This window comes from Ochotona curzoniae, unplaced genomic scaffold (genome assembly GCF_017591425.1).
Source record: "Ochotona curzoniae isolate NIBS_2020 unplaced genomic scaffold, NIBS_Ocur_1.0 contig_1, whole genome shotgun sequence".
Lineage (NCBI taxonomy): Eukaryota > Metazoa > Chordata > Mammalia > Lagomorpha > Ochotonidae > Ochotona > Ochotona curzoniae.
The window spans coordinates 18,587,649-18,612,011 of record NW_024464918.1 but is presented as its reverse complement, the minus strand read 5'-3'; the positions used below and the strand labels follow the sequence as shown (position 1 = coordinate 18,612,011).

The 24,363-nt window shown below is 39.6% G+C and overlaps 1 protein-coding gene across 1 annotated transcript; it reads right to left on the bottom strand.

Annotated features, from left to right (window-relative positions):
• Positions 1 to 368: 368 nt before the first annotated feature.
• Positions 369 to 8,713, bottom strand: NMUR2 (neuromedin U receptor 2). The gene is made up of 4 exons (XM_040975824.1): positions 7,963 to 8,713; positions 5,485 to 5,569; positions 3,310 to 3,435; positions 369 to 574 (listed from the first exon to the last, which is right to left on the bottom strand). Exons 1-4 carry the CDS (start codon positions 8,677 to 8,679, stop codon positions 369 to 371), a joined length of 1,134 nt encoding a protein of 377 aa, XP_040831758.1. The 5' UTR covers positions 8,680 to 8,713.
• Between the last annotated feature and the right edge of the window lie 15,650 nt (positions 8,714 to 24,363).

Genomic DNA, 24,363 nt, shown 5'->3' with positions numbered 1-24,363 from the left:
TGATTCAGGAAAACCGTTTCTGGCAGCTGAAATTATTCCAAACAGCGTTTCATGCTTGGCTAGTCATGTCCAATTCATGAACTAATGAGGAAGCATGCAAAAGTTCAGAGAGTAGAAAAATAGTTTAAAAATAAGGAGATTCTGGATTTTGGATACAGTTCTAAATCTGACCTCTTGGGTGTGTTTAAAAATAAAGAGTAAAAATGGGTACATGAGTTCTAAGATGTATCAAATTTTGGGGCATAGAGGAATGTAAACTCTGAAAAAAAAAACCAATAGGTTTTTTAAAGGTGGTGCCTTTAACATCTCCTTTCACGGTACCAGTTTAGTGCAGAGAGCCTTGGAGAGATGGATGGCTGACAAGGGAACTAGAGACCTGCATCTTCTGTCAGCTCCACAAGGTGGCATTCTGTCGAGAAAATGTTGTGCTGAGCAGGTGGTTCCTGTGAGGGTTGCTGTGCATGCCACCGTTTGCAGGAAGGAGAGATGACATTCCTGAACGCCGCCCGGAAACGGCGAGACAGCACGTTGTAGATAACAGGGTTGACAGCCGAGCTCAGGTAGAAGAAGACACCTGCGGTGCAGAAATGACACGCCCAGGAGACGTGAGTGAGGGCCGGGAGGGAGAAAGTCGTAAATAATGAACAAAGGACTGAAATCCCTCCGATTGTCCCTTCTGGAAGGGATCATATATACAAGACTCTGATCATTGAGATTACAAAATACTCTGAACACCTGTGTGTGTGCTCAGCAATCAGAAAGATTAAAGATTCTTGGAAAAATTTAGACTGGCAAGGGATCTCTCCGAGATGTTTTGCAACTTCTTTTGATCTCTACTTGTTTAATGAAAGAACATGTTCCCATAGCATTAATGAGAGGTGCTTAAGTACCAAAGGAGAAAGAGATATTTTCATTTCACTGGGAGTTTTACTTAAACCCAGAATTTGAAAATACCAGGAATAGAAAAATGGTGACTCAGTTAAGGCTTAGACCCTGCTGAGATTTCTTATAGTGCTAAATGTGTCATCCAAGAAAGATTCCCCAGTAACCTTTACCTGTCAACCTTTCCCATTGCTGAATTTTCTTGCTGAGTAATTGTAATTTAGCATTTATCTTTTCTGCCAAGTGGATTGCATATTGCCATTCTCCTCTTTGGAATAGCCTTATGCTTTATTATCATACATTATTTTATTTCTCCAAGGCCTCAGATAAACTGGAGTTTGGAAATCAAAGGACCTGGTTTTCACCTTTGTCCTAGCTTGTTCTGTGACCTCAGATGAACACAAACATTTTAATTTCCCCATCTGTGAAATGGGAATGAAAATATCAGCTGAACCCATTTCCCTGCATTTTTGTGAGGATAAAGTTGAAATACCATCCACAGAGAGGCTAGGAATACAAAGCAGGTGATAGGCACGGTTTTGAACATGTTTCTACTTTTCCTTATTTACATAGTTCAGGATATACAGAGTCACTCTATGTGCACGTCAGGCAGGGAGGAGTATACTAGGAGAGTCTGTCTTACTGAAGAAGTAAATACTGATTGAATGCTGAGTATGTGCCGGGAACTTCAAGGCACACTGAAAGCAAGTGTAGACTTGTCCCTAATGATTTGACGTAGTATTGCAGAGGCAAGGTGTGTGGCTAAATTAAAAAATTAACGACAGAACAATATGAAGCTATATCTGTTAAGTGCAAAATATGATATACCAACTGCCATGTTATGTCAATACATATAATGCCATAAGCACAAGGGCTATTATGGTCATGAAAGATTTAGTGGGGTTATTGATCTGTTGCCAGAGCTTGAAATAGATCAGAAATGGTTAGAAAGAAAAAGAGTATGTTGCAGGGAGAAGGCATAGCAAGTTCGAATGGATAGAGATAGAATGGTTTATGTTACACATATGTTAAATAAATGTGCAGAATTCTCCAGCCAGGTTAATCTGCTGTATGTGTGAGTGGGAATACTACAAGCTGGAAGATGAACAGGCAAGTTAAGGGCATTTTCTGTAAGGTTTAGGAGATTTAAGCTTAGTCTAGTCTTTTTTTTTTTAATGTGGGGGAAGACAGATGGTATCTTAATAGCATAACACCATTACTGACGCCGTAGTTTGTTCATGTTGTTGCATCCGCAGCTAGTCAATTCCATGTGAACTTGTAGATCATCCCAATTTCTTTTGAACTTTCTTATTTTCCTTTGATTAATCACAGAGATAAGTAAGTAAGAGTTATAAATATATTTTGAAGTTTGGCCCTGTCATGATGTCTGGGTTTACAGCATAAAGAGGTCTGCTGAAATCCAAAGAAAAATTTGGGGAAAAATGATAGAGCAGTATAGGATTAACTAAGAAACTGATCTTTCTAACTCTGGTTGCATCTTTAATAATAGAATGTAGAGAATTACCAGTGATGAGCAAACTTAGGAAAACAGCAGTGGGCCTGTACTGAGATGAACAGAGCCATGACCTGGAAAGAAGGACCAGGTGGCCAGTCTTTGTTCTGTTTTAATGTATGGGATGCAGTGCTGAAAGTCAGATGACTAGGGCTTGAGCCCTGCTTGTACTCTCTCCCAGCTGCGTGCCGTCGGGATGGTCACTTCGCTTGTGGATTTTTCTTTTGGAAGCATAACATGTAAATGATAATATTCAATAAACAACTTCTGATAATTATAGACAAACATAAAATATTTTACAACTTAAAAATTCCTTAATGTCCACCATTTCATTTGTTTCCTGACTATAACACGGTGTGTCTAGAGCAAGCATTATTGCTGTTTTGTAGTTGAAGATATTTTAGGATGAAGGAAGCCATGGACTCTAGATTACCCCAAATAATAATGATATAACTGGGCTGCAAACCCATGTACTCTGACATAGTGACCTTTCCAACACTGTTTCCACCATGATGTATAGTATCTTCAACAAGCTGAGTTAAAATAGTATAAATGCAAACTTTGATGTATCATGAATATCCTTTGCTTGGCTTGGATTTAACTCCTGTCAAAGCAAGAGATTTCTGGGGTTCAATTTTATTGCCATTAGAAAGGGAATGAAAGGAATTACTCTTTGAATACTCCTATTATAGCCATTATACTTACAGTTAGGCTTTCAGTAAAGTAGCGTCTCAATAGTGACATGCTTTATTTCTTTTATAAAGAGTAACATACATAACCAGTTTATAAAAGTTAAAAGCAAATGTCTTCATTACTGAATGGCAGATCCCCATGGGAAGCTGCTTCACTCAGACATGTAAACAAGATGAAGAAGTTGCATTTAATTGCATGCAATTGAAGAAACTGAGTTTTACCTGATACCACATGAATGAGATTGAACACAGTGGCCAGGGATTCATTCCATTCGTCCACAAAGCTGAAGAAGAGTCGGTCAATATGGAATGGGGTCCAACAGATAGCAAACACCAAGACTAAGACAACTGGGAGACAATGACACATGGGAGGGAGAAAAAGACAATCTCAGCAGAGAAAGGTATCCAATATTCGCTTGGAGCCATCTATCCCATTTAACAGTTAAACTGTGACTGTTACGAGCAAACCCTAATCTGAAGACCTTCAACAGTCAATATTTAAACATAAGAATGAATTGAACAAGGCCTGATACATTTGTTTTTTCAAGTGATTGAACATTTTTTTATATAATGTATGTTTCCTTTAGATGATTTCAATGATGTTGAATATGTCTCAATTCTGGACCTGTTTTATTTTGGAAAACAAAGGATGCTTCAGGTAGCACATTGGAGCCATATAAATTGGTTAAGTAAGTAAAAGGGTTGGATTCAAGAAGGTGGTGTTTCCTGTTGTCATGGATTAGTAACAAATTGTTGTTTCTGTGAAATAATTTGTTACTCTAGAAATCCAAGTTCTTGTGCATTCAGTCACTTAAAATTCTATGAAGAGTGGGAGAGGACAAGGGAAGATTGAGCAACTGGCATAAGTTGGCTTTACAAATATTTCTTGATTGAAAAGTCTTATATTTGGGGAAAAAAACTGGTACAGCACAAAATTCCTTCCATGTATTTTCAGTTCTTAAGGCAAAGAGTGATTGGTGCTACCATACTTTCTTCAGAACAGTTATGCTCCAAAACTATAAATATATATTTTATATTTTTATATTTTGAAATGATAAAATCTTTTGCTTTTCTGTGATATGGATCTTGGGATTTACCTAAAAATAAACTTGTAAGGATTAGGGAAAAACATAATGGTATAGATGAAACAGGATTAACCATGAGTTGATACTTTTTTATTCTGTTGATAAGTACATGCACATTGTACAGTTCTCTTGTTTGCACTTTTGAAATTTCCATAGTGAACAGCAGTATATTTGCTTTTAATATTAAACACATTCAGAGTACACGTTCACTCATGTGGTGTGGTATCTACAAGTTTCTTCTGTGTTCACCTTCCTCCCATCTGCCCCTTTTTTCACCTGCTACCCCCGCCTCTTCATCTGCTTACTACTGCCTACAATTATCTTCAGGTAAAAATTTAATACCGGATAATATAGTACTGCTTCCAAAGACAAATGCTTTATGGTACACTTCATTATTACAGCTTTAATGTGAGTGAGGTTTTCAAGTCTTCTTTTGAGTAGATTATGAAAAAAAGTAAAGAGGAAATACAGATATTACATTCCTCTATAGGAAAGTTAGGTGCCAGAAATATCTGAGAAAATGGCTCTTGGAGGCCAGAAGACTGCACTGACTTCAGTGCTGTTTTCCTCACAAAGTTTCAGCAAGTATTGTATGTGTGCATTAGCCTTAAAGATTCATTTCTTCTAAATCCTATATTTTCGTCTGGAAAGCATGCTATAGTCTCCTTTCCCTCATCAGTAAATCTCATAGACTACTCCTAGAGCCTATATTTTCATAACATTTCTTTTGGGAGAATGTAAAGCAATACCTCGATAGGTTTTTTTTTTTAATATGCTGCAGTATACTTTTTAATACAAAAATATACAAGTTAGTAGGCAGAATGATTACTTAGAGGTACTGTTAGACAACTGCTCTTAAATGGAATTGAAGATTCCAGGGACTTCCCTAAGTGAGAACCAGGGGGTACATGACTCTCTGAAGTGGATTATAAAGTGTTCTATGTGTGTGCAATTATACACTTTCAATATATTTGAATGAAATCCATAACACAAGGAAAGGCAAAATAACCTGCTCATTTTACAGAGGGAAAGAAAAAATGATGCTCAAAGGCTCATGGAGGGGGTGTAATTTACCAAACACTACACTGAGTGTTGCCATGCATGCAATTCAACATGTTGTTTGAGGGCTCGGGACTAAAAATGAAGCAAAACTTGAAGTTTGAGGAAGCCAGAGAAGACAGACAGTTGTAATAGTCTCAAAATTATCTTGAACCTGATCCAAGCAGTACATTGTTAGCACCAGTAGAAATGCCTTAGCTTTTGTAAAATATATATATATATATATACACACAAAACACAGTAGTGCACTTACACAACATCTTGGTGACTGATTTTCTGGAGGGTCTTTGAATATTTGTGGTCACTTCATTTGCCTGGAGGGACTCATCTTTCTTCAGCTTAAAACAAAGTAGAAAAAAATGGTAAGAATTGGGATCACTCTGCTCCCCACCTGGCAACCGAGAAGTGAAACATTACCAAGTTTTTTGGTTGTCTTTTTTTTTTTAAGGTTAACACGGACAGGGTTGGTGTTGTGATGCAGTATAATAAGCTGCTACTTGGCTTCTGAAGGCAGTGAGTCCATAATCGACTACACCCTCACACTTGACAGAAGACTCAGTAACTTGTAGGAATGCTTGTGTTTCCTTGAATCTCTTAAAGACTAAAGGGCATTTGAGACAAGTTTCCATGCATTTTGAGGGTAGAAAAGCTGATTGCTAGAAAGGAGGGAGGTATTTTTACCTTACTCATTTACTTACAATTGGCAAGAAATAAATTAACTAAGAATCTCACCACGGTACATGGTAAGTTTTCTAAGTGAAGGAAGGAAAATCACTGGGAGCCATGAGCAGCTATAAGGGCAGGTGTACTGAAGGTACCTGGTAGAGCTTTCTTGATGAACTGCGATTAAAGTACAGCATTAGAAGGCAAGTCAGGGATGGGGGGCAGAAGTGGTTGCATTGGTGAAGAGCAGGGATATTTCAGGCAGAAAGCGAAGGCTCTGAAGCCAAGCCTAGGAAATGCAAGCTATTTTTCCATAACTTCCACTCTTTCTCAGCTCCTTTGCTTGTGTCTAATACCTTGGCTAATACCACATGCTTCCTGAGAGCAGAATGTTTAAAGTACGTTACACACAAAGCAAATTTGAGTGGTGTCTGGGTTGTTGTCCTAGCTGTCAGTTAGCTCATGATACAAGTTAGCTGTGATTCATGGCAACAAAACACAGTGACAGGATCTGGGGGAGAATGTGTGTTTTCTACTCAGCATCAGATATTTCTTGCAAGTTAACCAAAGATGAGTGACTCTTGTAGGGTAGAATTGACAAATTCTGGGTAGGAATGTCTCCAAAGACTTAGGATATTTGGAATTGTGTAACAATCCTTCTCAGTGAGAGGCATGGGGCCTTCTGAAGACATGGCTGTGGCCTAGTCTGGGATCACATATGTCTGAGAATACAGGGACCACACCCTCCAGAAGACTGGCATGACTCTGCCTGATTTGATTTCCTTTTGTGTCAAGATGTCTGTGAATCTTAGATTTTGTTCTTAGTGCTTGCTAGTCCCCTCAGGGACAACAGCTATTCAAAAGATCTACTTACAGGGCATGTGGTTTTGACGGTTAACTTTTTCAGAGATGAACTGAAATGGGAGTGCATTACTGTCATGTAATATATGGTGGCAGAGCCACCTTAAAGTGCATGATATGTCTGTGCTATTCTCCTTCCATTTGTAATTTATGCAGCTCCTGCTTTCAGTATTTTTCCTTTTCTGAGAAATCACATATTGTCTGAGACAGAAGGAGACTTAGAAATGATCTATTGTGCCCTTTTCATTTTATAAATGGTAAAACTAATTCTAAGAGAATTATGTGGCTTGCCTTAAGGTGTATTATGTAACAGCCAAGGACTTGGGAGCCAAAATGACCTTGTAGCTATTTACTGCACAAGCTACCTTCTTAAATGAATTGTCACATTCAAAACTTTCATTTCTATGAATCTGGATATAGAATATTCTAGAAGAGTTAGAAGTCTACTCTTATCAAACATTTTTCTCAGCTCGGAAAAAAAGTAACTTATCATGATGAGCACAGGAAAGGAACCTGTAATTTTTTTTTAAAAAAAAAAAAGACTTGAAAACTGATAGTTTCTTTTAATACTTGATGTCTCTTACTCAAATTTTCTTTCATGTGCTCCTTTTACCCTCACACCCCTCAAATTTCTAACTGCTTGACAGGGGAACAATACACCCATCTTCTGTTTTTATTTTTATCTGATATTTCAACCAAAAGGTCAAAGCTAACATAGGAATAATGTGACTTGAACAGTGTATAGGCGGAGATAGGTTATGCTGCCCTCAGACAAACTGGTAAAGAGATAAATTCCAGTAGAGGTAGCAGGGTGATGGTGAGTGGAGAGTAGGGTATGAAGAAGTTTGCCAAGATGTGGCCACCTAACCCCAGTTTCCCTGATAAGCTTGTTTAAAAGGGGGCTACACCTCAAGCCAAGTGATTCAGATTTTTTTCTAAGGGGCCAGAGTATGCATATTCACATCCATAGCAGGTTTTCCAGATGATTCTCAGAAACATTCAAATGTGGGAGCCACAAGCACAGAAAACAAAGTAACAGGAGATGAACTGAGGACAGTGAATCTCACTTGTCCAATTTGAGCACAATCCTTTCCTTTCCTGCTCTCCCATCTGAGCTTCTGTTCTAACTTTCTGCAGTTCTAAATGCTTCCCTTTGGAACGTGGAACAGGATGAATGCCGACTCGAGTCGGCAGCTAGAATACTCACTCTGAGTCCCATGAGATAGTACAGAATGCTGATGACCGTCATGGGGAGGATGTAGAAGAGGAAGGAAGTGACCTGGATGATGAAATTGTAGATCCACATGGGCTTGATGATCTCGCAGGTGGCAGAGCCTGGGACCAAGGACCCGTTGGGGAAGTATTGGAGCTTGATGCCATGGATGCTGGTATTAGGCAGAGAGAAGAGGACGGAGAAACCCCACACCACAGCCAGGATCCTGAGAGCCCGGCGCCTGGTGCTCTCCAGCTTGGCACGGAAGGGGTGGAGGATGGCCACGTAGCGCTCCACGCTGACGGTGGTGACGCTAAGGATGGAGGCGAAACACACAGTCTCGAAAAGCGCCGTCTTGAAGTAGCAACCGATGGGCCCCAGCAGGAAAGGGTAGTGGCACCACATCTCATAGACTTCCAGGGGCATGCCAAGGAGCAGGACTAGGAGGTCTGAGACAGCCAGGCTGAAGAGGTAGTAGTTGGTGGGTGTTTTCATGCTCTGGTGCCTCAAAATCACCAGGCACACCAGGAGGTTTCCCACCACCCCCACCACAAAAATCAGTGCATACACCACAGACATGGGGAGGAAGAGGTGGCTGCGCCGAGGCCCGCACAGGTAGGCCAGGTAATCCTCTGTGCTGTTGAGGTAGTTCTTGAGTAAATCTTCCAGTTCCCGCTGGTGAATCCAGCTAGCATTCTCAAGTCTTTCCATCACTGACAGTAAAATTCAAGACCCGAGTCTCCCCCTGCTAGGAAGCTCTGTCTCAAGCTTAGCAAAGAGAGAGAAAGAGCAATCAGAGAGGCAGAGGCTCAGGGAGGAAGGCTGAGTGATGTGATTGTTGCAGCCTCTAGGTTGGGCTGCTGAGGCCGCTGATCCCCTTGGAAGAGCCCCTGAGACAGAAGCCCCTCCTCTCGGCAGACTGTAGGCCAATGAGTGTGAGGCAGGCTGCACCGAGACAGCTCTGGGCTGGGAGCGCTGGCTCTGCGTGCAGGGAGCACAGACCCTGCCTCTGGATTGTAAAAAGCTGGGCAAAGGGCTGACTCCCCAGGCCCTGAGGCTGCCCAAGCAAGGGCACTCCTACGCTTGCATAGTTATGGGAACCTGTGCAACATGACAAAACGAATGATCAAGAGATTTCTCAGATGACTTTCTTCCACTGCAAATTCTAGGTTGTTTAATAAAAGCTTGACCAATTAGACCTTCTGATTTTGATTGCATCAACAATGGATTCCAAAGTCTAGAGGATCACTTATATGCCATTTAGCCCTGTGTGTACTCTGTCAGTTCAACCTGTTTTGGCAACACCAGAAGTGTGTTTCAGAACAAGGCAAATCCAAAAAGTTTGTGAAAGTGACTAAAATTCTCAGCATCTCATTCCCTCCCCTGCATCATTCATTCTATTGTTTTGAAGACATTTTTTTTGAGGATTTATTTTGTGCCAGGTAATATTCTTTATTTGTGGATACATCCATAAACAGGCAAAATAAATTCTCTGTCCTTGTGAGTTTTATTTATGGTGGAAAATTCTTAAAATGTACCAACAAACCGATGAATTGATATGATTCCAGATAGGTGATAAATATTTATTAAATCTAATCAAAGGTGTACTTTGCTTAGGAGCCCTTTGGGCTGAGGTCTGGATGCTGGAAAGTCAGGTGTGAAAGAAGACAGTATATTCCCAGCCAAAGGAAAAACAAGGCGAGTGTCCTATGGCAGGAACAGTCTTGCTGTGTTTCAGAACTGTGGAGCATAGTGGAAACTTAATGACAATGACGAGAATTGAATGAATGCATGTAAGTGGCAGACAGGGACAGGCTCATGTAAACTCTCACTGGCTGTGATGAAGAGTTTAAATATTATTCAAACTTCAAGGACTTTGTCTTTGATTCAAACTGAAGGAACGTGATTTTTTTGTGGTTGTTTTGCAAGGTTTTGAGCAACAGATTTAGAGAGGCAACTATAGAAAGAGGTAATAACAGGCTAGCAAAAGAAAGAGGAGAGGCCTGGATTGCTATAATAGTCGAGTTGATATGAATAGTTTTCAATGTAGGAATATTGCAAGGGATAGTATCTTATATGGTTGGTTGTTGGGAAGACAGTATTAGATTTGCACATATTTAAAAACAACCCTTAAGAGATGTTCACTGAGTATTCCATTCTAAGAATGATCCATAGGTCCAGCTGACATAGTAAATGTTGGCATAAGAAGTGATTGACCTATCTCAATGACAAAAATAGTATTTATTTTTACACTATTTTTTTATACTTTAATCTTACTATTAATTTTAACTTGCTACTAATTTTAATTTTACCATTTTTTATACTTTTTCATACATTAGCTGCAGTGTCTGTTGTAGGCCATACTCAATGTCATGATCAGTGCAGTAGGGAGAAAGAGAGCTCTGAAAGTTTTAAGTAGGCAGTTCCAGGCTGTGGCCCCCAGGTAACAGATACCATAGCTGCTCAGAACTCAGAGGTCAGGCTCAGACAGCAGTATCCACTCAGATGCAGTCAGGGCAGGAAGGGCAGTCCTGCCAAGTGCACAGAAGAAGGAGGACTGGGACATCAGGTGGACACGGCAATTACAGACACGGGTGTCATCCCAGAGCCAGAATCAGAGTCCTCACATGATGAGCTTCACTGTTGAAGCTATGCTGAGCAAAGTTTACCATATATATTTCTGGTGAAATAGAAAAGTTTAAATATTGGAATGAAATGTCTCGATGAGATGTATTAGCTTTAAAATTATAAGGCTGGATCAGAAACTGATAACTTGTGTTCGGGGAAGACTCTAACATAAAGTCAACATACTAAAGATCCCAAAGCACTTCTACATTGTGACGGGGTAGATTTAATTAAGTAGACTGATATCTAATAAGGGATGCAATAAAAACTCAATATGAGGAGATGGTGTAGAAGAGAGAAAGATATGGAATTTAACAAAGGTTTTGGTTCAAGTTCTGGTTGTGTGTCGTAGTAGCTCTGTGATTGTAAGTAATGTATGAACTTTTCATTTCTATGACTCTGAGCTACTTCACTGGAAAGATGACAAGAATGGTAGCATTACTTTACAAGATTCCTAGGAGGGTTAAGGGTTTCCTAGTTAAAAAAAAAATCACTATAAATGATTTTAACCAATGCAGTATTTTAAATATTTAATAATCAGAGTGTAATAATGATAATTATGAAAATGTCTCTTTTTATTGGGGTCAAAACAGCCATTACAAAATTTACAAACAAGAAGTGCTTGAAACTGTTCATGAGAAAAAGACTTCTAGATTTTAATTAACTTTCCATGCATAAACAAGCGATTCAGAGCGGGTGCTAGGAGAGAAAATGGTTCTCTCTCCAGAGGCCCATGAGGGCTGGGACCTGCATTTGTCAGTAGTGAGGATGATGCAAGGCTCCATATCCTGTGGAGAGGATGTGTGATGCAAATAGAAATATTTTTCTGAAAGGATATTTGGAAGAGAGGGTCAATGAGAGGTGTAAGTAACACTTTCCAATACGCTAACATATCTGGACAGTTCCCAAGGACAAAGGGGGAATGCATAGAAAATGTCAGGGAGCAACAATAAGTGTTCAGTTTCACTGATATTTCTTGATGACCAAATTTAGAATCTGTTAGAACTGTTCATCTGAAAGATAAGTATCTAGAGGTATTTACCCAACAGTTTCTGCCCACCTATTTTGGAGAGTTGTTCCTGAAGGCAACAAATCCCATATATCTATACCCTGTTCTTACTCATGGTAAAATAGGTTACCCTACTATCCATGGAGGGTCTGGGGTAGACAAGTAGAAGTGCAGCATGAACTTACAATGCAATCATATCAACATAGCTAAGGCTGAACTTGCACTGAATTCAACTTTATAGTTATGGTTAAAATCGGGCCGGCAGAAGCTTGTAACACAAGAAAACCAGGAATTTCCTCTAAGACTTGTCAAATGCCGTAACACTGTCAGTATTTGTTGAGCATCTCTTCTCATGAACAGTGCCTTCTACATGTGGAAGTTTGAGCATATGAAATGTTTACAGTAATACTTCTGAGTCCGGCTCTGATGGTCTTTGGCTCTACAAGTCAGGGAAGGACACAAAAAGTATAGGACTTGTTAAAGCTCACAGAGAATGTCAGGCATCTGAGATGGGCTTTATATCATTTGTAGTAGTCCATAAGTTTGTTTGAATTGAATTAGATCTTTGTTTCCTGCTAATTCTACAAGTTTATCAAGAGTTGCCTAGCAGTTTGTATTCTATATGTTCTGCATATTGGAATGCAGGCTAAAGCTAGTCTTTGCACAATTCCTAAAAGGATATTTTCAAAGGAGGCTCTGACTGTGAAAATTTCTGCCTGAAAATTGCTCTCGTCAATTCTGTTCACTTTTCATGGGCTGAATCAAGGTATGGTGCCATTCTTAACACCAAGCAGAGTAAGTAGAACTATTTCATGTGCTTAGGGGGAGAAAACCAAAATTATTGGTAAAGAAAATCAGTGACTATATATTTCACCCCCCAAGACATCAAATATTCAGCTCTCTTGCAGGTAAAATACCCTTCCTTGGTGGTGTCCCAACATGTCTGTGCCATCATAGCTTAAAGTGAGAAACTCGGGAGTCTTAGGTGGCAGGTGGTATTCTTTAAAATGGAAAAATACATATGTATATAATCTCTGTGTGTGTATCATTTTGTTCCAGAGACCTATAATCTTGAAGTGTAAATTACCAGTTCCCTGCAAATCACTGCTAGGCTTTAGTAACAGACTTTCTCATTGCTTACTCTCTGTTCTCTGGACTAATGTTATATTTGAGAATTTGAGTTATAGCAATGTTCTGCTTTCATATCAATTTTAAATTAGGAGATTGAATGAGGTGATGCTGAGGTTACAGGTAACCCTAACAACAGAGTCTTATTTCTTAATTTGTAGTGTGTCTGTTTTGGCTAGCAAGTGAGAGCTTTGTTCAACATTGTCTTCATCTTGGGTATAGAAATCCATCACCTGAAGTAATCAAATTGCTGTGAAGACATAACGCTGGGTTCTGTCTTCTCAAGCCCACATTTATGAGAGCCCTTCTCTGCCTTGTAGCATCCAATGCTGTTCAGAGCAGTAAGAGTTGGCTCAATGAATGAATTGTGTATTAATGTAAGTACAGGTATTGTAGCAACTGAATAGATAGCAGTCAACCCTATTTGTTAAAGGAATACTTATAAAAATCATCAATGTCTCATTAAAAAAGTGGTTTTGAAAATATTTTCAAGTTCACTTTCACTTTATATGGTAAAGAAAAGAGAGAGAAAGAGGGAAAGGAAGGGAGGGGGAGAGAGAGGGATTTGGGGCTCCACCTCAGCCTCACACATAGGTGGCAGGGACACAGGAACTTGAACCATCATCTGTTGCCATATGCCTGCCCCTAAAACTGCTTATGATCTAGATACTAACAATGTGAACACACTGGCCAGAGAACTCTGTTAGTGGGAACAAAGCCTTCATCCGGAGGCATCATGTCCCCATGCTGAGGAACAAGCTGAGGAATTTGCGACTGAATTTGAATAACCATCATGACAGTTGAGTCTCTGTAGACTAGAGCCAGGAAAGATTGTTTAGTCCAGTCTCAAAGCCTGCAGTTAGAAGGGGATTTAAGGAAGCTCACATAGCCCTGTAGTGGCAATGGGGATGTTGGAAGGAGTTGGTGTTGTCTGGCCTACTAAATACAATAATTAATGTTACACACATTTTCAGCCATTATCCTCCACTGTCTGGGGCTGCATCTGTGTGACAGTGGAAAAGCAGAGTAGTTCTGAGAGATTGCACGGCCCTAAAGGTCCAAGATGTTCACAGTCAGTGTTCTGTATTAGTTTTCCAGGAGTGCAGTATCAAATAATTACAAAGTAAAGGCAGATCACAGAAACCTGTCATCTTACGGTTGTGTTCTCAAGCTCAGCAGTCCACCATCAGGGTGCTGGCAGCATAGCTTCCTCTTGAAAGTGGTGAGGAATAGTTGTCCCGTGTCTCCCCATTCTTGTGGTGGTTGCTGACAGTTTCTGGCATTTCTTGGTTTATAGATTCATCACTCAGTTTCTGTGTTGTCATGACACCATCCATGCATGCATGTGTATGTAACATGGATGCACATTTTCCCTTTTTAAAGGCTCTCAGTCATATGTAATGGGAGTTCATGCCTGTCCTCATTTTAACTTGATGCATAAGGACCCTATTTCCTAATAACATCATCTTCTGAGATTGTTAGAGCTAGGAATTAAACATGCCAATTTTAAGGGAATACAATTCAACGTAGAATAGGTTCTTAAAGAAAAAAATAATTCCTTGGTTTATAGTATTGTAGTTGCTCATGTGCCCCAGAGGGTATGACTCAATTCCTATTCTTGATAGCACCATCGCTGTTTAGCATGATGCTTCAGACATACTAGTCATTCAGTAAATAATTGTTTAATTAATAAAGGGTATTGAGCCATCTATGGGCATGCTGACATTTCATCCCTTTGCCATGTCTATCCTTCCTTATGCAATTATAAAATTGCTTTATGATCTTTTCTAGATGTCTAAACATTTTTACCTGTGGTCTGGATTCTGTCTTGGAGTCCATAAAACCTAGGAAAATTGTTATTACTGTTGTTGTCATTATTGTTACAGCTGGACTACAATGTAAGATCTGCCCTCTTGAGAATGTTTAAGTAATATGCTATCATTAACTACAGGCATGATGCTGTGCAATCAATCTCTAAAACGTACTCATTTTGTGTAGACAACTTGATGCCAGATGAACAACTCCCCATTTCCCAAAAGGCTACACTCTGCTCTCCTGTTTATATAAACTAGATCAGGTAACACATGCCTGTTTTGTGACTGGCTTATTTCATTCAGCATAATGTCATATAGGTTTTATCATGTTTTTACATATAGCAGAGATTTCCAGACCTGTCTGGATATACTATATTTTCTCTATCCACTGTCCATTTGTTTATGTATATTTGAGATGTTTCCATGAATTGACTGTGATGAATGAAACCCAGATATCTTTCAATTGATGACTGGGTAGACATGAGGTATGTATGGAATTCTTGGAATTCTATGGAATACTGCTCAACCCTAAAAAAGAAAGAATGGAATCTTGTCTTTTAAAACAAAATGAGTGCAACTGGCAACCATGATGCTTAGTCAAATAAGCCAGTTTCAAAAAGAAAAATGTGTTTTCTCTGATATGTTTTAGCCAATAGAGAATGCAAAAAAAATGTATAGCAGTGAAATGGTCACTTTGGGATAAGATTGTCATGTTTAGCTCATGTTTATACGCTGGCTAAGCTGTGACCTTCCTACTTGTTGAATATTATTAGTGGTGCATAATGCCGTGAATATAGAGTGGAGTCAAAATTATGGCTTTGCCAAAACTGATGGAGGAGCAAGGGAGGAAAAATGTGGAGTAGGAGCAGTGGAGTGAAGGAAATATGGTTTTCTTGGAATTACCCCTATGGAATGCACAAAAATCTGTTCTCTTTATGTTAAAAAGTTTTAAAAATCATATAATTCAAGCTATAACTCTATTTGTCATTATTGCATGAAGACATGTGTTACAGATATAAGAACAAATTCGAGCCCGGCACAGTGGCGCAGTGGTTAAGGTCCTCGCCTTGCACGCCCGGGATCTCATATGGGCACCGGTTCTATCCCGGCAGCCCTGCTTCCCTTCCAGCTCCCTGCCTGTGGCCCGGGAAAGCAGTCGAGGACAGCCCAAAGCTTTGGGACCCTGCACCCGCGTGGGAGACCCGGAAGAGGCTCCTGGCTTCGGATTGGCATAGCATCACCCGTTGAGCTCACTTGGGGAGTGAATCATCGGACGGAGGATCTTCCTCTCTGTCTCTCCTCTCTGTATATCCACCTTTCCAATAAAAATAAAATAAATCTTTAAAAAAAAACAAGAACAAATTCATCTTTTGTTCTCCAGGGCTCCTGAAAGAGTCCTTGAATTTCACGGTTCCACTAAGGAAACTGAAAGAGAAATCGCTCCCAAAACCTTGTGAACACTGGACATCACTGTTTCATTCTTGGACACAATATTGCCATTTTTTAAACTTTTATTTTTATTGGAAAGTCAGATTTACAGAGAGGAGGAGAGACAGAGAAAGATCTTCCATCTGTTGGTTCACTCCCCAAATGGCTACAACAGTCAAAGCTGAGCTGAGTCTAACTTGGTTATTTTAATGGTTAATGAAAAATATCTACTTTTTCTTTGAAATGCCTTTTCGTACAATTTGTCCTGAGTAAGTAACAAAAAGCCAACTCATTGGAAAATATATAGAAACAGAAATTAAGAGAAATTAACAGAAATTAACACATAGAAATAATGACTAAATGGTTGGAAGGTTTTTAAGAATTATAGGTGCCGCCTCAAGATGTTAGAGAGATAATGAAGCCCTGGGGTGGTGGGTAGCCAAAGTCCCAGGGAGGTCTCAGCCTGGAAGTAGAGCACTTGTGGTCAAACTGACCTTGGCATGATGTTCTGTGTTACCTCTTTGATCCAGATAAGGACAAGACAGAAAGGAGGATGGAAAGTATAGTCACCTCACTTGATTGACTTATATTGAGAATATTTGTTCACATATTTCACTGTCCTCATCAAAAGATGCAAGAATTATCTGTTAATTTTTAAGAATAATTTTTAAATGGTGAAAACCTTTTATACTCAGTTAAAAGAGGAAAGAGATGCCAATGAATCTCTTAATTTCTTGAATAAAGGAAGCTCTGAGAATGGCAGAGACAATGGGACAGGAATATTTGGAGAGATGAGAGCCAACATAGGCTGCTGGAGAGGATTGTAATTCATAACCAATGCCAGTCTCAGCACTCAGTGTCCCCTGCAGAGCAGCCACAGAAGTGATTAGGAGCCTGCTAAGAAATGCAGACTTCTGAACCCATTGTAACCTCTTGAGTGTGCTTTGCATGTTGACATGTGAGGAGCACTGGGGTAGCTGATGCCTGACTCTGCTTGAGCTGTTATGCTCATCTTAGTCTCGGCATAATCTCCAGTGGAGGGGTGTACAGAGGAGGTGTTGCAGACAAGGAGACTCTGGTAATGCTTTTAGTGTGTTTCACATCACTCCAGTCATCCCTGCAGGTTCTCAGCAGAACCTGGGGTGGTTATGAAGGACAGAAGTGTTTTATACAGAATTAAGTTAGAGCTTTGGTTTCCAAGTGTTCTAAGGTACTCAGGGATTGAGGCCAATGCAGTGATGCAGCAGCCATCCTGTATGGTCACTGGCTTGTGTCCCAGCTGCTCCACTTGTGATCCGGCTCCTTGTTTATGGCCTGGGCAAGCAGCAGAGGATGGCCCAAGTCTTCGGGACCCTGCACCCACATGAAAGACCAGGAAGCTCCTGGCTTCAGATCCACTCGGCCCTGACTATTGCAGCCATTTGGGGAGTGAACAAGTGGATTGAAGATTTTCTCTCTCCCTCTCCCTCTTCCTCCCTCCTTCCCTCCTGCTTTTCAAATAAAAAGAAATTAACCTTTTAAAAAAGACTCAGGGGTCATCTGATTTACAGCATTGCTTTATATTAAAGGAACTAAGGTTAGAAACTTGCCCTATTTTAAAGTATAAATAAATATAGATAAAGTATAAAAAGACTTCCTTCTTACTCAATTTCTACCTGCTTTCTCCATAGCTTACCTCACTCTGTCCCCCCCACCCCCCCCACACCCCATACATACATGCATTCTGTTAAGCGACTTGCTTTTGATTTTACATTCCTCAGGGGCAACCAAAGAGCAAAATCGAGGAGAAAGGGAGCTGTGTAATATTGGCAGAAGTTGTTGTTTGAGGTGAAGCCAAGCAGGCTGTGAGGAGCAACCTGAGCTGAAGTTGGTTGAAGTCCCAAGAAATGTAAAGGAAGAATGCAGCAGGTTCAAAGTGCAACCTGCTCCTAATTGAACCCCCTCAGATTCTCCTACCTTGTTTGCCCATTGGTTATTTCAAGGAAGGATCTAGGGTCATGATCTAAAAAAGAAAGCACAAAATAGAAGTGGCAGACCTAATGTCAACATTCTATGTAGAAGTCCCAGGGCTACCACCAAAGGGGGCTGTGATTTCTGCAAAGCTATTTTATGTGTCTGTGCTTTATTGCCCCCGAGGATACGAATCACAGATTATGTGTTATTTCATGCACTTAGGGGTTGTTAGGTGCTCTGGCATCATTTTGGAGACATGTTTTCTGGCCTCCAGAGGTTGTTCGGTTTCTTAATTAAATTGTCAGTCTTCTGGCAGCAAGGTACAGTTATGTAAACAGTGAAAAGAATATATTTTCTCATTGTCTCTGTCTCTCTCACATTATTAAGCTTTACTTAATAAATCTGTCTTATGACTTCTGGTTTCCTTATGAAGGAAGAGCACAATGAGGTGACGGAGACAGTCGTTTAGAGTAGAGGAAAGGTCAGAATGTAAGTGGAAATTGAAGAGAAAAAGTTAAAGTTGATTAGTCCTATAGTGAGTAGGAACCTAAATTGCAGGGGGACAATCTGTGTAAGATTGATGAGAATAACAAAGGCATGCTTCAGAAATGCCCTTAATGCACATTTGTAGGCTAGACACTATTCTGGCTTGAGGATGTGGTCGTGAATAACACGGTGCCTGTTCTGCTGAGAAGCCTACTTACATGTTATGGGATGATGTGCAACCTATCTTCTTGGTTCCAAGAGATAACTGGTTTTGCTTTTTTTTTTTTAATTACATTTTTAAAACTAGATTTATTTATGTACTTGAAAGGCAGAAAGGGAAGGATGGAAGGAGGGAGAGAAGGAGCTAGAGAGAGAGAACGAGATTGAATGATATCTTCCCTCTACTCTTCCCTCTACTGGGTTTCTTCCTGAATGACCAGCACCTAGCTCCAGCCAGGTGACAAGAATTCCATCCAGATCTCATTCTTAGGTAGTAGGGACCCAAATACTGGGTCATCCTCCCAGCACATTAGCAGGAAACAACAGAAGCAGAGCATCTGGTACTTAAACAAGTATTGTAACATTGGATAGTTAAACTCGCTGTGTCACCATTCAAGCCCCCAAATAAGGCATAAACAAAAGTAATCTTTGTAAGCAAAATCAACATCTGGAGATGTGATTATTGTTTATTGCCTGTGTCTGTACTCTGGTGGAATAGTGGTTTTGCTTGCTAAGTGTTGAAATCTTTACCCAGTGAATTGTCAAGCCTGTGATTGTGTGGTGAAAGTTCTAGCAAAAACAAAACAATATCTGTAATATACTGAGAGCTGACATCATTGAAAATTCTTCAAAAATAACAACTCAATATTGCTGGAGAAGTCTTTTTAACCTTTCAGTCTCAGCTTTCTCTTGTGTATACCAGGTTCGGAAGTATACATCTAGTTGGAATTGTTGTGGACATTGAAGAGGAGATTGCATAATGCAAAATAATTCAGCAAGGAGCAGCATCTGTTTCTAGCTTTCAGGGGGCATCCCATGTGTATTTGGGAAACCCACAGAAAGACATATTGCCTTTTCTTGACCGTTGGGTCCAGTTGCAGTCTGGTTGCTTTTTCAAAGGGATTTTTAAACTCATCAGTTCACTTGACATTCTCATTCAGTTTGTAAGGTGAACATGAGAGAGGAAACTGACCTCTTTAAGATCACCACACATGGAATTGGGGTATACAAGTTTTATTTTTCATTGATAGCCATGTGATCCTGAAGAAATAATCCTCATAAAGCAATATTATCATTCCCATACTTGAAATCTTCCATTAGCTTCTGTTTTCTCTTAGAATAAATTTCAACCTCTTTATCATATTCTGAAAGGCACTGAGTCATTTGGTCTAGCCCATTTCTCCCACTTAATTTCCCCTCATTCTCCTTCTCACCCAGCCCTTTTCAGCAACAGAATACATTTTGTTCCTCTGACTTGTCTTCCCTTCCTACCCTAGGGCTTTTGCATATGTAACTCCTTCAGTCTGTAGCATTCTTTGCCCTGGGGTCTTGCAAACTGCCTGTTTCATATGTAACAGTTCCCAGCTTAAATGTCACTTGTTTGCAGATTTTCTCTGAAGAGCATACCTAAAACAGGTGTACTGTACTATTATTGTCACAGCCTTGATTTCTCGCTTTCAGAGCAATCTGAATTCTTACTTTTCAGGAACATCTGTTTTCCTCTGTTATATTTATTGGTTTATCTTCTGGCCCACAGTTATAATTCCATATGCATTATTTGCCATTTGTATTTCTTTTATGTCTAGGGTGAGGACTAGAATTTCAATCTAGATTGAGAAATTCTGTTTTGTATTATCTCTGTCCAATATATCCAACATCCTTCTCTGAAATGTCCAAGAGAACAGATGTATGTGTTGGCAGTATAGAAGGATAAAAGAAAGATTCTAAGTTTATCCAAACTACTCAAATAACATATGAGCATTGGTCAATACTTGCAATGTAAAAAAAGCTTGACTTTCTCAATTAAATTACAGAATCCAGCAGGTGAATGCAAAATGAAATCATGAAGTAGGTGATGTTTTGAGCATTGCAGGCCTTGCTAACCTGTACCCTTCTTCACTTTGGCCAGTCTTCACTGCTGCACATCCTAGACTTTTTCTTGTGCTTTCCATTTCTTTTCCTCTACTTTTGTGAACCTGTAAGTTATGTACTCTAGTTTTCAACTATGAAATGAAAACCCATTCTTCTGCACTTTCATCAAAATCTATAATCATGCCCTGCTTTCCAAGGCCCTGATATGGTGCCGTTGTAGTCGCTACTATTTCCTTTTTGTGTGATGGTTCAGAGTAGCACAGTGTACATCTGATAGCAGTGAGATGGCTGCATCTGTAGTCATTACTTATTTGTGCTTCTGGCTTCAGTCACTGACAAACAATTGATTTCATTGTCAGGGATTCTTGGAGTTTTTCTCTTGGATTTTAGAGTAAACGATCTTAATTTCCTTAATCTATGCTTCTAATTTTACTAATGGAGAAAGAGAGTCCTTGGGAGATGATATGATGTGTTTCATGCTCCCATAGAGAATATATGATATTTCATTCTGTAATTGCCCCTGAAATATTATTTCAGAATGCATTCCTTGGAGTCCTACTGCCTGTTGATTGTTCTTGTTTTTAGTAAGAGCCTGCTATTAAGTTTGTGTTTCTGTAGGATAGTCAGCATGCTGAATTGCTAGGAATTACTGGTTTACTCACAATCATCAATAAATCAGTTGTTAGGTCAGAACAAAATAATAGTAAAATTCTTAGAGTGTAAGTGTGACTATAAAGAAGACATGAATGGAGAGAATGCAGACTGGAATGAATAACACAATTCAGAAAGGTGAAATTTACTGGTGAAACAGACACCAGTGACTTCTCGGTAGGAGTGGGAGGAAAATCTGCCCAAAGTGGACAACTAATTAGCATATTTAGGACATGAAAAGATACTAACATTGCATGGAGTTTTTCTTTAAAAAGTAAAAAATGAAATCAGTAGAGATACATGAAGACAATGGATACACTTTAAAAATAGATAGGTGAACTTATAATACAAGTCTTGAAATGGTGAGAAGTAATTGAACAAAGCGCACAAATTGAGGGTTTGGTTTCATGTGGATGAAATAACAGCTTATAGGTAGGGAAGCTGGAGGCTTGAGTGATAGTTCTCATTTAATTACTATGATTTTATCAATGAAACAAAAAGCCAAAAATTGAGAGAAGGGAAGTTTAGGAAATTGTGCAGGAAATAAAACAATGTGAACATCCAATCATGTAAGAGAATGGAAAAGTTCATTGACGGGGGTGGGGGAGTTGTGGACCCATTGCTTGATAGTGTAAAGGCTCAGTGGAGTTGGACAACTGTTTAAAGAGAAGCATGTTAGACCCACAGTTAATTTTTCTACAGCCTCTTTCAGCAGTGTTAGAATGCTTGAAAAATAGATGGAAAATTTAGATAAATTAGTTGTGTTTTTCTAAAATGGCTGAAGGAAGAGTGGCATAATCATTGTGTGGGCATGTGAAATGTAGTTAAAGAGATAGATACTAGAATCTAAGAAGAAAGTAGCTGCAATCAGAAAATAAAACGGGTAAGACAAACTAAAACGTAGTGGGGCCTGTGGGATTGAGACTGATAAATCTGTACAGCAAAGGAGAGTCTCCTGTTCAGAGTTGAAAAAATAAGGACAGTTCTCAACAAAAGACTTCGAAAGTCATGTAATGGTTAGTGACAAGGACTGGTGTATCGCCATGATAGTGAGTGACTAAATTGGGATTTCAAAGAAAACAAGAGATGATATAATCCAGATTTGAAAGGCCAAGGAGTGGGTAGAGCTCATGGAATTGAAGTGGAAGAGATTAAGAATGCTGCCATCATGAGGAAGTAGATACTAGCAATAGAGGTGAAATGGATAGTGAAGGAGAAAGGTAAAAAGGAAGACAATGAATTGAGACTTAAATCCCCAGCAGTTGAGGAAGCTAATGAGGAAGGCTGGATTCTGCAACAAGTAAGAATAGCAGACAGAGGGGCTCAGCATGGTAGCCTAGTGGCTGAAATCCTTGCTTGCACATGCTGGGATCCCATATGGGTGCCAGGTGTTGTTCCAGCTGCCTCACTTCCCATCCAGCAACCTGCCTGTGGCTTGGGAAAGCAGACAAGGATGGTCCAAAGCCTTGGGAACCTGAACCTGCATGGGAGACCTGGAAGAACCTCTGGGTACCTGGCTTTGCATCAGCTCAGCCTCAGCCATTGTGGCTGCTTGGGGAGTGAATCAGTGGACATTAAATCTTCCTCTCTATCTCTCCTCTCTGTATATATGACTTTCCAATAAAAATAAATAGACTTTAAAAAGAGTAGCAGATAGCACAATGTGATGATATAACTTTAAAAAATATTGGGCATTGGAGATGACAGAGGCGGGGATAATTGATATAATGGTTGTGAGGAATTTGGTGAGCACCAAACTCACCCTCAAACTCAGTGCAACATGGAATATGGCAGGAAAAACAGCCCTCATGAGAGAGGTGTGAACCCCAGTGGGGAAGTTGGCATTGGAAGTCTTTAATAACAGGTGCAGAGCAGGTGTGGGAAACTTTAACTGCCAAGGTCAATTAAATATTTGTAACATCATTTTCTGGCCAAATAGAAATTATCAGCTTAACATTAGCCAGCTATAGATTTGCTGAGTCTTGAGGTTCTGCCTAAGGTTGTCTCAGTAGGGTCACACTAAATGATTTCACGGACTTATATGTTCCCCAACCTTTAGAGGATGTACATATCTGGGTCATGATCAGTTATCTAGAATACTGCTTCTCAAACTTCACCGTGTTTATAAATCCCTGTGGGATCCTGAGAACAATCACCTTCAGGTGTTGCTGTGCGTATATGCATGCGCACGCATGTGTCTATGTGCGTGGTAGGATCTGAGATTGTTCTCATTGTTCCCAGGTAAGGCTTTCTTTGCTGTATCAGGAGGGCACTCTGAGGAGCATGCTCCGTAGGCTTGGTTTGGTGTGGGCAGTGTCATGTTGGGGACCCTGGGACATGTCAAAGATGCGGTGATCAAGAGCATTTGGATCTCTGGGGATTCCTTTATTCCAGTAGTATTTAATAGTTGCTCGCATTTTTGGAAGATAAATTTCATACCTTTATTTCTCACTTCCCTTTTTTTCATCTAAAATATGAGTCTTGAAGATATATTAGAAGTATTTTGTCTTTGAAAGCATGAAAAAGAAAATAAAAAATCTTGAAGAAAATTCATTGGTCATTCAGTAGCATGTTGTTTAACTTCACATTGTAAATTTTCCATTTTTCTTTGTTTTGATTTTGTTTTATGGCTTTTCATTAAGGGGGTGTATAGTAACCATGTAGTAGAGACTATCACATTCAGATATGAAGATACAATATGCATCTCTACTTTAAAAATCCAAAATGAACTCCCAATTAAACTATCATATGTATCTTGACAATAGGATCCTGGACTCTCTGCTGTTGTCAATACCTACAATGTGAGGATACACTCAACTAGCAGAATGATGGACTTATGACTGTTTATTACAATAATATAGTCCTTCATAATATAGAGGGAATCAGGGAAGAGAAGTCTAGGGAGGGGGGAAAGAAAACCCCATGGAGCTGTATCATAGAATAACAACAAAGAAATTTAAAACAGAAGTACATTGTCTTGTTTCATAAGAATGCACACATTATTCCAACAGTATCATTCACTCCTTAAATTCAGAGGTGGTGGGAACAGTGGAATAAGTGAGTCAGAAGGCCCACTTTTCATTCCCATTTCTGCCATTAACTATCTATGGAAAAATGTGGAAAAAAGTCATTTACCTTTTTCATCAGTTTAATATATGAAGTGGATATAAGCATGCCCAGCTGCCAGTATTATGAGATTCAAATAAAATA

What these genes read in the sequence shown, in the direction of transcription:
- NMUR2 (XM_040975824.1), bottom strand. Translation starts at nt 8,679, where the DNA reads ATGGAAAGACTTGAGAATGCTAGCTGGATTCACCAGCGGGAACTGGAA. An exon ending in ACTATCTCATGGGACTCAGA is followed by an intron (nt 5,570 to 7,962) that starts GTGAGTATTCTA and finishes CTTTGTTTTAAG; the next exon opens with CTGAAGAAAGATGAGTCCCT. An exon ending in ATCAGTCACCAAGATGTTGT is followed by an intron (nt 3,436 to 5,484) that starts GTAAGTGCACTA and finishes ATTGTCTCCCAG; the next exon opens with TTGTCTTAGTCTTGGTGTTT.